General features: G+C 40.5%; 2 protein-coding genes across 2 annotated transcripts; one reads left to right on the forward strand and one right to left on the reverse strand.

Annotated features, from left to right (window-relative positions):
* Nucleotides 1-425: 425 nt before the first annotated feature.
* MELLADRAFT_26510 (uncharacterized protein) lies at nt 426-1,499 on the reverse strand (the record flags this gene model as incomplete). Its single annotated transcript, XM_007412902.1, has 2 exons — nt 426-880; nt 923-1,499. Coding segments are annotated over 2 exons (1,032 nt in total), but the record flags the coding sequence as incomplete, so codon positions are not given.
* Nucleotides 1,500-10,265: 8,766 nt separating this feature from the next.
* Nucleotides 10,266-11,953, forward strand: MELLADRAFT_65318 (uncharacterized protein; the record flags this gene model as incomplete). Its single annotated transcript, XM_007412817.1, has 3 exons — nt 10,266-10,468; nt 10,547-10,852; nt 10,954-11,953. The coding sequence occupies 3 exons, from the start codon at nt 10,266-10,268 to the stop codon at nt 11,951-11,953; spliced, it is 1,509 nt and encodes a 502-aa protein (XP_007412879.1).
* Nucleotides 11,954-12,764: the final 811 nt, after the last annotated feature.

The following is a 12,764-nucleotide window of genomic DNA, read 5'->3' on the forward strand; positions in this document are numbered from 1 at the left end:
TGTTTTTCTCTCATGAACTGATGTGAGAAGATGGTCACAAGCATGTAATTATGTAGAAGACGTCGAGAGCCAAGCTAAGGGATGTGACGATACATATGCCGGTGAAGATCAATGGAGTTCAGACCTGATCCTTTTGTTCTTCACACGTACACAGCTGCTAGGTAGAAGTGATCCATAGCTTTTTTGACGTATTCCATCCGCGTATTGAAAATCGGATGAATAGGTATAAGTTTGTTTTTGGAGGGACCAACAATAAATTCATGCTGTTTGAGTGCGGCCCAAGAGAGTGCACGACAATAGATTGATCTAGTTCTTTGCAAAGCCTTCTCAATAGTTTCATCAACTCCTTTGTAAGTAGGATCAATTGACCTTAGATCAAACTCTTTCCTGGCCTTTTTCTTTTGTGATAATGAGGATGTAATTTGATGTTGAGAAGATGAGAGGCCAGAAAGAATATAATGAGTATGATATAAATCAGGATCCAACGAAGGTTTATCACATAGACCTCCATCAACTGATCGAACTTGAGATACAAGAAGAGCGTATTCTTGTAAACTTTGGCGGTCATAAAATGTAAGATCTTCATAGTCAATATCCTGTTCAGCTTCATGGATCAGACTATCATGCTTTTCTGAAATCAATGCACCAATTATGGGGAAAGAACCAGCACACCACCAATTGTAACAACCATCGACAAGTTTATTTGTTCTTCCTCTGAATCCACCACCTTCGATTGGTAATGCCTGCATTCTACACATCCAATCTAGACATGCATCATAATCAAGTGAAACCATTGGTATTGAATCAGAAAGACTTTTTAATAAAAAATCAGAAGCTATTCCACAAGATGTGTAACCACAGTGAGCTTCACCATGTGGAACTCGAATAAATTGATCAGGTCCTGTGGGGATCAAATCAGAACTTGAAGCTATTCCACCTTCATAAGTTTGACAACTTGCTATGAACTCTGGCAATCCTCTTGCAAGATGTGGTGTGAGGAAGTTAAGTAGCGTGGCAATTGCTAATACACAATAAGTTGCACGAGTATCAACTTCACCAACATGAAGTTTATCATCGTCCAACTTGATATCTTGTTGCATTGAAAACCCGCCTTCAGGCGACTTCAAACTTAGAACCCACTTGTAGATTTGCTTTATGTTGACCCGATTCCAAGTTTCTTTCACGATCTTTTCATCTGCTTCACCGAGTAAGATGACCAGTGCAGATATTGATGAGAAGGTTTGGGCAAGATGCCCAACTTGATCAGGTCCACCACCAAAGCCTCCAAAGGGATGTTGGCATGCCAGAATGGTCTCGATTGTTCTTTGGCGATCGGAGGTGTTCAAGGTGATATCAAGCATTGACAAGGAATTCAAGAGCCAGAAGATAACCGTCGGTTTCATAGTGTCACTACCGATGTAGCACTTCGATGGACGAGTTAGACTTTGAATCAAGAACTTGGCGTGAGCTTTTCGCTTTAATGTAAAAGACCCTATCAAGTCCTTTTGAGGTTTCTGATCATCCCTTTCATCAGAATCATAACTGTCATTATCTTCATCCTCAGCTGTGGTATCGTTATCTTTTTCGCCTTCTTTCTCGATCCATGGAAGGAGAACATTAAGGATGGTTTGTTCAGTTTTGTCTTGAATTATTGAGCTTTTCGTAGGATGATCATCATTAGGTGTAGGAATGAGCGGATAGATAGGCATTTATAAAATGAGAATTTATTGTTAGGATTGATAGAAAAAAATGTCTAGGTGAGGATGGTATTGGGAAAGTTTGATTCAGATCGCTACTGAGGCATGTTTTCTCTGGTTGATCATGCTATCGATTAGGTGCAAGCCGTATCACCTCACTAAAGGTCCTGCCCGATGTCGAGACAATGTGTTTGAAAGAGAATCAGTAAGAAAAGCTGAATTATCTCTCACAAACACGTTTTGCGAGCATCTTGATGACCTTCATATGTCTGTTTGCTGATGCGGCTATGATCTCAGTGACCAAAAGTGAGCGAGAAGACCTGCGCAAAGTGATGGAATAGAATTGGTTAGATCTATATTAACAGCACAAGAGCATTAAAAGGAAAGTAAGAATGAAAATGTCCTGAGGGAAAAGACTAGTCAGCAACTAGTAGAGATAATACTCTCAGTGACCAAAACTGAGCAAGCAAACCTGCTCAAAGTGATGGAACAGAATTGGGAAAGAAAAAGAGAAAAAGTCAAAGTAGTTGAGAGCCTTCATCTTTTTATACCAAAGACATCACCAAAACCGGTCACAGCATATGATCTGATTACTAACAAATATGACATCATAATATAAAATGAATAGTCAATAAGTAAAGATGAGTAATGGATAAGTAAGGATCAAATATGAGATTATATAACCCAAGAGATGTCTTTGAACCATACTTGAATCATGATTGCAACTGCAGATACCATCACAGTTTGTATAGTTGCTGCCCATTGCCACAAACTGTGTCATATATAAATCTGGGGCATTTTTATCCCCCAGATATAAACTTAGCTGAGGCAACTCTGTATGTGAGAGCCAAAACAGGCCAAAGATGTTCTTTTTCTGCTTGCACCCTCAATCCTTCTGTACCTCACTTTCCCCATAAACTCCAACTTGTAAGACCAGAATCTCTGCAAATCATCTCCCTTGATGATCAATAACCCATGACAAACCTCCCCAATTGTGCTGCAACCCGTAGTGTAGGGAAACATGTACAAGGTTCAACTTTCATACCTCAAAGACTTCCCAAAACAATCTGTGCAACCCTCCATACAAAACAAACTTACGACACAGCTGTGGATGCTATAAATACACCAAACCTGATTCTATAAAGGTGCAATAGTGGTACACAAACGTCTCAACCCGACCTCATTCCAAAAATCCATGGCAACCCGATTGATTTTGAGTTTTTAGCGCTAAAAAACCAAAAATCAGTTGGGTTGCCATGGGTTTTATTAGGTCAGCTTGAGATGTTTGTGTACCACTAAGAGCATCCCCAGCCGTGCCGTAAAATCGTATTGTACGGAGCGTCGCATGGATCGTTTAGGCAAGTGTTTGAGGCATAGATTTCAAACGATGCACAGCCGTGGTGTTGTACATTACGGCTTGTAGCATATTTTGTGAAGTGAGTTATGGGTTAGTTGGCCATCGAGGGAGATATTCTGCAGGGAGTGCGGTCGTGGAAGTGGGAGTTATGGGAGAAGCGAGGTACAGATGAATTTAGGGAGCAAGCCAAAATAGAACATATTTGGCCTATTTTGGCTCGCACGGAGGGAATTCCCTTAGGGTACGTTTGGTAGCGATTATTTTCGGCGATTATTTTGAATAATAGCGATTATTTTGCAAAATAATTGCTGTTAAAAAAACACGTTTGGGACCACTTATGGTACCCAGAAATAAACTCCTTCCCTGTCCCTAAAGGAGTTTAAAACGGGACTTTGGATAAACGCCAAAAGGGAGTTTATCCGTGAAATAAACTCCCTTTTGTACTTGAGAAAATTTCATCTCGAAAGACTTCAACCCTTCTCAATCGATCCAATATGTATTCACTGCATAAGATGTTTGTTCTTTGACTCAATCAACATCTTCAACACTACACCATCATACTCAAGACTCACAAGCCAATTTTCACTTCTACTTCTTGCGCCTGGCTGCCGTTCCTTCTGCTTTTATCTGACCAATCATCTTCTCAAATCTATCTTTTGTTTCTCAAATATGAATCTAGAATTGAATTGATTTTTCTGTGTAAAAAGTTATTTTCTTTCGTGATTGAAATGAAATCTCGAAAACCAATTTTGATTGAAGGAACGAGTTATCAATCCAATTTCCAGTCAATTGTGTGATTTCAATCAATCGGTCAATTTGAACCAATTTTTCAAAACCAATCAATCATTCAATTCCATTCAATCAGTCATATCAATCAATTGTTGAACTTCAAAAAATTCCAAAACAAATCACTCTTGAAAGATGAGATAAATAGGAAGTGGTGGAGTTGAATTTGGTGACGTTTCTGTTATTGTGAGCGTGTTTGGGCAAAAAATGGTCGGATGGGGACAAAGGCCGTATCATATGATCATTAATTGTATTGGAGATCACCAGAGGACATCCATATGGGTGGATGTGGAGTGGTAGAATGTGAAGTGAGGTGAGCTGAGGTGAGAAAACTTCAAAGAGAGTTTACTATAAGATACATCTGGTTGGGATTTTCAACCAAACGTGTTTTTTTTCAATGTACCCTAAACGGAGTTTATTTGATGAAAAATCAATTTGAACAATAAACTCAATTGCCCCGGGGCAATGTACCTGGGGTTAAGGGTCTGACCCGGCCCTGACCCGATCTTTTCGTGGCCAGCCCGACCTCGGGCCGAGGTTACCTCGGGCGGGCACGGGGCAGACCCGATTTTTTTTCTTTTCAAAGTTCAAAACCTACATGAGACCAGGTTTTATCATCATTATACCGCAATTCTATGCCCTTCCACGTCCCTTGCTGAGCCTATTTCCCTTGCTTTCAAGATGGCACTCTCACCATCGACCCTCAAACGCCCTCGAAAATCTTTAACACCAAAAGCCAACAAAAAAAAAACCATTGTTATCGACTCTGAAGAGCTGAAGAGGATTCTGACTCGGAATGGCAAACGGAGAAGGATCCCCAAACTCAACCTATTTCGAAACCTTCCCAGCCAAATGCTTGGAAAAAGTCCGCTTCAAAGACTTCTTGGGTCTGGAATTATTTTACCGAGGAAACAATCAACGGCAATAATGTGCTGGTCTGCCATGCCAAAGTCAAACCAGGAAGCGATGATCAGTGCCTTTCTTGACTCACCCCAGATAAGACAGCATCAACAAAATCAATGAGTAGACATCTAGACCGAAAACACGATATCACATCAAAATCTGTGAGAGAAGAATCCGCGATTGATATGGACAAGTATGCGAAGGAGGGCCGTGTTGTTGCAGTTAGCTTCTTACTTTTTCAATTTTGTGCACCTCTTTCTTGTTGGGTGACTGATCAATTTTTGGATTTACATCTGTCTCTTCCTTGTAGGTTCATAAGCTGAATGCTTCGACCTTCAAAGTAGCAGTCACCCGCCTCATTGTCATGCAAGAACTCCCATTTTTAATGGTAGAGAGTGCAGAGTTCCGCGACCTTCTTGACTTAGTAAATCGGGAAGCCATCCATCTTCACTATAGCTCTGTTACGCAAGCTGAATACATCAAGTCTCAGTTTCGATCCCTCTCGCTCCAGATCATTGACATCTTGAAAGAAGTTCCCCATGTATCTCTGACTTTTGATGGATGGTCTGCACCCTCTCAAAAATCAATTCTCGGCATCACAGTTCACTGGATTGACCACAAGTTTCAGATTCAAGAGATAGTATTAGCTGTGAAAGAGATCGAGGGTGATCATTCAGCTGAAAACTTGGTCGAGCTCCTCTTAAAGACACTCAACGACTTCAACATATTAGACAAGGTTTTCACTTTTACAGCCGATAATGCCAGCACTAATTCTGCTATGGCACGACTTCTTCAACCACACATTCCTAACTTCGATGCCAAATCTCAACTCCTGGGTTGCATGGCTCATGTTGTGAATCTAGCCGCTCAAGCTGGACTCAAGATGTTCAGTAAGGTTTTGGGAGAGACCGATACTAGTTCAGAAGCGATTGATCTGGATGGTTGGCTTGAAAATGCTACTGTAACACAGTCTGGAAACAGTGCCCTCAAGAGGCTTTATACACTAATTTCGTATATTTACAAGTCACCTCAACGTCTCCAGTCTTTCATGAAGTTGGCCGAGTCGTGTGGTTTGAACAAAGGATTCATACGACCTGTCAAAACACGGTGGAACTCCGATTTAGATTGTCTCGAGCGAGCAATCGAGCTGAAGAAACCAATCAACATGCTGACTACCGATGGAGACTATAGTCAATATGCGATCTCTCCATCTGAGTGGGACTTGTTGGAATCGTTTACTAAGTTCTTACGACCCTTAGAGGAGGCCTCTCTCCTACTCTCAGCATCTAAATCACCTACTATTGCCGATGCAATTCCAACCTACCAATGTCTCGTTGATGCACTCGATCAGGTGGGCTTTTCTCTTGTTCACCCTATCACAAACATCAGCCAAACTGACTACTTGTAACATCCACACTTAGGCTTTGTCAACGGTCACCAATCCTGTCTTTTTAGCTGCAATCGAGCCGATCAAGAAAAAAATCATGGACTATTATCGTGCAGCTGTGCAAAAACCGGTCTACCTCTGTGGAAACATTTTGGATCCTCGCAGCAAACTTTCCGAACTCTCTGATCAGACCCTGGAGCTAGCCAGTATCCGCGACCGGGCTCATTTGAAAGCCTTCTTTTTGAGCGAGGCGCGCAAGTTTGCATCCAACGAAGAAGACAAAACCACCACCGAGCCAGAACCTCAGCGATTGACTTTTGGAACTCGACGCTTTGTAACGCGTGCTTTGAAGCTCACAGTGGAGGAGGAAGTTGAGACGTACCTCAACGGTCTATGCGAACGCGAGGACGTTTCTCCACTGGAGTTTTGGAAGTTGCAGCAAAAGAACCTCCCGACTCTGGCTCAAATGGCTCGCGCGCACTTAGCTATCCCAGCCACAAGTGTATCGTCTGAGCGAGTTTTTTCAGGTGGCAGTCGTTTATGGACCAAGTATCGAATGAGTATGAAAGCCTTCACTTGTGAGGCCCTTTTGTGTGTAAAAAGTTGGATTAAATATGGTTTAAAACTACGTTGAAAATCTTTTGTATCCATCTTTGTTTTCCTTTGTTTTCCTTTGTTTTTCCTTTGTTTTTTCGCCGTTTGTCAAATGAAACAAGAGTGAAACCTGGCCCCGAAAGCCCCAAAACAAGCCCCGCAAGAGTCCTACTAACGGTCCAAAGATGTTTTGAAGCCTGTCCGGGGAGGGCTCGGGTATGTCCGCCCGACGGGTGCCCCGGGGCCGGCGGGGCTCGGGTCAGAGCCTTACCTGGGGTCAAACGGAGTTTACAATTCGTAATCGCAACCAAAAGTACCCTTAGCTACGTGAAAATTTAGGGCATCGGCTGTGGATGATTTTGCCCTAAATTTCCGTACGACATGATTTACGCCACATGGCTGTGGATGCTCTAAGAGATCTTCAAAATAAGCATATAAGCATAACTAGGAAGAAACTGAACCTAACACTCATTTTGGGAATCAGCAACTGCATTTGAGACATGTATTTGAAAAAACCGTGGGTTTTAGACAATCCTAAAAATCTTTGTAAGCATATTGGCCTGATGTAAGCATAGTTATCCTTATAAAACCCACCAAATCCCCCCCTTCATATTTTCATGAAATATATACTTTTAGCCTATATGCTAAAGTGTCCAAATTAAGCCCGTCCATTTTTGTTTCACTGTGATCTCTATAGCAAAATATGCTTGCTCAATGTGTACTTATATTGAGCAGCAACTTTATACAGCTCAAGTGAGGTGTATTCAGACATACTTCATGTAAATGTCTAAGAAGACGGTTAACCTGATAACAGCAGTGCGTACATGAGCACTCTTCTCCAAACCAAAGGTATGCAGACCTTGGTACTAACCTAGTTAATGGAGGAATTTATTAAAGTGAGAAATGAAAAGGTTTAATGAGCAATGTGCTCGAATAGTGATCTAAGCGGATTTCTCTTTCTGAAAGATGGGATTGTATTTCTTAGCTAACCTGATAACAGCAGTGCGTACGTGAGCACTCTTCTCCAAACCAAAGGTGTGCAGACCTTGGTACTAACCTAACAAGATAAATAAGAAGAAAAAGAAATGAAAGGTGAATAACACGTTTGTGAAGTGAAAAGTGAAGAAAAAGATTCAAGAGAGAGGTACCTAGTTAATGGAGGAATTTATTAAAGTGAGAAATGAAAAGGTTTAATGAGCAATGTGCTCAAATAGTGATCTAAGCGGATTCTAGTGGTATTATAGCGTTAGTGATTCTACGTATGGTGAAAGGTATAAAATAACTCGCTCTCTTTCCGAAAGATGGGAAAGAGAGGAAAAGAGAAAAGGGAGCAAACAACAAGTGCACATATATCAATAACAATGAGACAGAAATTCATTGGGATTGATGTACATCTTAGTCGAGTTGGTGTGATCTCACAATATCCAATCACAGACAAGAAAAAAATGAAAACGGAACATATCCAAAACAACACTTGTCACAACTACATTCATAAGAACTGCATTAACCTCTACCTTGTCTTGATTGTATTTCAACACTTCAGACTTATTTACCACATGCAGACATCTGGTGGAAAATGTAAAGTGATACTGTCACTATATGACTGAATCCATGCACAAAATTTGGTATAAGTGGAGGGGTGTAACCAGATCCATATCAGTCTTTTTGCAAGACTCGCTTGCTCTGTGACTAACCTGAGACTATCCAAAATTTACAAGAATAATGTGACTTGTTGTACACTTATTGCACAGGTTTGTGGGGGCTAGTAAGACTGCATGGTTCATACATACAGTGTATCAGAAATCTAACCCAATGGCTACCAGAGTCATCCATTTGAGAGTCTCATAAATTGATTCCAAGCCAAGAAAACCAAGTTTAATAATTGGAATATTCAAAACAAAGATTGATAATGTAGTTGTTAGACAAGCTAAAACTCTCTCATGAATAATTTGGCTCTACCCAATCTCATCTGACTCTTCAAGAACCCATTACATGCAAAACTATAAGAAAAACTAGATCACATCTTGTTTGTTTCAATTCATATCACCTTCTGTCCACTGGAGCACAAAGTTCTGAATAGAAGCAAAGCACAAATATAAATTACATAGTTTATCAACTTGATCTGATGAGATACTTTGATCTTTCTTTCTTTCTTGAGAAACATCAGAAAAATGGTTTTTTTTTTTTTAAACAACCAATCAAAAACACAAGATCAGGTTTCATAGAACCTCCTGCTTGCAACAGAAGTGATATGGCTTCTCATGAGGAGATTAGTCTCTCATTTTGGTTGACATCCAATCATTGGAATGTGATAGACCTAACAGGGTGCTGTCATCAATCAAGATTCACATGTACTTACATACACAAAGATCCATTGCTATTTGACAGCAATCCAGAGCAATTTTGTATTTGTCAATTGCACAAAATACCTGTGTCCAGGCCTGAGTAGGTCCAATAAGTTAGATAATAAAAAACCATGCCTCTTGAAAACAGGTACCACTCACAGATGAATTTGTACTATCCCTGTATGTCCCAGGGATCCTTTGTCTCAATGAAAGACTGATACTACAACTTTCCCATACACAGAATGGTGAAGGTATCATCATTTTGATAGGACGAAGCTCTGGGGTAGTTTGGCACGGGAGCAAGTGTTCTGCTGATTGTTCTGACTCGGATGAGGAAAGAGAAGCTTGGATGTACAATGTGTGATCTAGTGTACAACTTCCTCAACCTGTGACATGTACGTCATTCCCTGTCATGTATGGCTTAGGGTGTATGGTGCATAAGAAAAGACCTGAACAGTACTTTCACTTGTAGAGCTCTAAATTGCATGTGGAGTTTGATTTTATTCAAATGAAAAAAAAATTGTTCAATTGTCCCAAAAAGCTACTTTTGATATGCTGTTGATGAGAGCATCATATTTATGAGAAGAAGCTTGAGAACTATATCAAGATATCTGTTGCTTGAATCTGATGAACAAGGATTACTATGAGAGCACATCAAATAAATGTTCCTATCAAATTTAAACAATAGAATGGAAAATCTGGTTCTACTTCACGACTTGTTGGACTTGTGAGTAAGTTGTTGTTGGTATTCACTGGTTTTTGCCTGCTCCTTTGCTATGTAATAAGGTGGACTCAAGAAGCGGCTTTCAAAAAAATTCTTTGTTTCTCAGGTCCTGGTTTCTCTGCTATGAACATTCTTGCTCACACACTTAAACAAACTCGTGTAGGAAGTGGTGTAGAAAAATATATGGGTCTGGTCAATGATGGTCAGATCAGTGAAGGGTCTTGACTCTTGAAGTTGAAATGAACTTTGAAGGGGAAATGATTTAAATGTTCATCACCTGTTATAGTATGTGCAACTTCGCTTGGCTGGCATGTTCAGGGTGGGACAGGTCTGATCAGGTATAAACTGACTTTGAGGAAAGTACGTGAAAGGCTCGATCGACTCGACTCGACGCCACTCTACAACGTCAGTGGTCACTCAATCAAATCTTCAGCTATCTTCAGCTCAGCTTGCCCTTTCGACGTTCAGCATCATGGCGCTTTCTCAACTTACCTCATGGCCTCCATCTCAGTCATCCGATCAGATCGAAAAACTGCAAGATTTGGCCATCACCTACGCTTTAGCCAATTCACTTATTCTCAAGCCAATCATACCAGCACCAGATGGAGCCACCCATGCTCCTTTCGCGCTTTTCCCTAGTCCTTTTCCTCGAAATGAATTTGAGAAAGCACTAAGGTATGAGAGATAATCACAATAAGCCATTTTCAGTCGAAATATCTTGATTGAATTCTGAACATCACGTTTCTTTTGTAGAATTCAAACAAGCTACAATAAGCTATATGCACAAATTGCTTCTAGTCCCAAATTCTTACGCGAGTTGATAGGAAAATCAGTATCAAAAGTAGATCCTTTCATTGGACGTTTATACTCTATATGGGACCGGATTGATTCTAAAGGTCTTGGATCAAAGATTACACTAGGGATCTTTAGGAGTGATTATTTACTTCATCTAGATCATGAACAACATCAGGATCAAAACCCAGTGATTAAGCAAGTCGAATTTAACACTGTTAGTGTTAGTTTTGGTAGTTTGGGAACTAAAGTTTCAGGCTTACATCGGTTCGTGACTTAAACTTTGTTCATCTCATCATCAAGGATTTGTGTTTAATTAGTCGCTAAGAAGTCAATAATTGCTGATATGTTTAAGCTGCGATAGCTAGTTATCTTACTACCACTACTGATGCATATTCACAACTTCAACTACCTCAGCCGGTCAATCATGGATTATCGTCATTGGCTGAAGGTTTAGCAGCCGCGCATCGAGCATACATCTCTCTCTTTCAGCCCAAAGGATCTATCACCATCTTAATGATCACCCAACCTAACGAACGGAACCTGTTTGATCAAGCTCTGCTTGTTCACGCTCTTGCCGAAGATAAAGATAGAATTCGGATGGTCAGACTATCATGTCACGAAATTCTTACTTCCACCGAGCTTGATGAATCGGACTCTACCCTTTATTACCTCGAAAACGGCCGACGTACTGAGGTCTCTGTGGTATACTATCGATGTATGTATGGACCTGAAGACTTTTTGAGTGAAGATAACTGGAATGGTCGGGAAAGGCTTGAATCCTCAAGATCTATCAATTGTCCGAATCTTGCTACTCAACTCGCTGGATGTAAGAAGATTCAACAAGTACTTACCGATCCGAAAACATTGAAAGGTCAACTCGAGCTCGACGATATTTTGAGCAAGACAGAGCTAGATGAACTACGGTCGACATGGATGCCAATCTATGCACTAGATAATCATGCACTCAAACTGGCTTCTGATCCCATCACCGCTGCTCGTTTTGTTCTCAAACCTCAGCGTGAGGGTGGTGGTCACAATATATATGGCGATCGGATCCCTGAATTCCTCAAGAAATTAAGCACAGAAGAAAGGGATGGTTACATCTTGATGCAACTTATCCAAACTCCCATAGGAATTCGTAATGTTCTTATTCGTCCAGGACCAAGCGTAAACCGGGAGCCTGTGGAAGTGATTTCGGAATTAGGTGTTTTAGGTGTTTGTCTATTTAAGACCGATCAACAAGGTTCAATGGAAGTGATGTGGAATACTGAAGCTGGTCATTTATTGCGTACCAAGAATAGTGAGAGTGATGAAGGAGGAGTAGCTGTTGGGATAAGTTGTTTGGACTCTCCTTATTTGGTTTGAAGATGTCTCAAAACCAGATTGGGTAGTTGATGCACAATGTTTGAGTTTCATCGTTGATCATTTGGTTGTAATTGTGAATGTCTGGTGTACTATTTGGCAAATAGTTGAATCATGATATAGGTCTTCTTGGCCATGTAAGATCTTTGAAAGGGATCTTGATACAATGCTGTTGTTGGTGATGATACATAGATGTATATCAATTTTTTATATCTCTTCTTTGAAAAGTCTTGTATAGGATGGTTAATTTTATGATGGCCCAATTCCATAAGTTGTGACATACACTTTCTATAGAAATACACCCAATAATGAGGACTTCAGTCTACTTGGGACCCAATGGACATCATTTGAAATTACAAAATAACCTTTATGACATCACATGATTTGTGATGAACATCTGAGTGAAGGATTGGTGTAGATGTATCATTTCTAAAGCTAAACCAATCTGCAAACTGAGCCTGATAGTCCAGAATCTGGAGAGTGAATTGTAACAGGATTCATGCTATAAGTCTACTTTTATCATCACCAATACACCAATTACCCCCACACATCCAGGACCACAGTACTCACTTTTTTTAGTGCATTGCTTATAACAAAATGGCTTGTTGGCCCAGTGGTATAAAGTGAGACACAGTACTCACTTCATATGACTCTGTGCCAGGGAAGTGAGTCAGGTTAGACTCATGGAGCCTCCTGGGGGTATCAATTACCCATTACATCCCTCAATACATCTTAGCTTTCATCATCATAATCAAGGTGATCATTCTTGTTCTACGTATGATAAGTACCTCTCAACAAAACTGAACCCCAAAAC

Source organism: Melampsora larici-populina (genome assembly GCF_000204055.1).
Source record: "Melampsora larici-populina 98AG31 unplaced genomic scaffold MELLAscaffold_33, whole genome shotgun sequence".
In the NCBI taxonomy this organism is placed as follows: domain Eukaryota; kingdom Fungi; phylum Basidiomycota; class Pucciniomycetes; order Pucciniales; family Melampsoraceae; genus Melampsora; species Melampsora laricis-populina.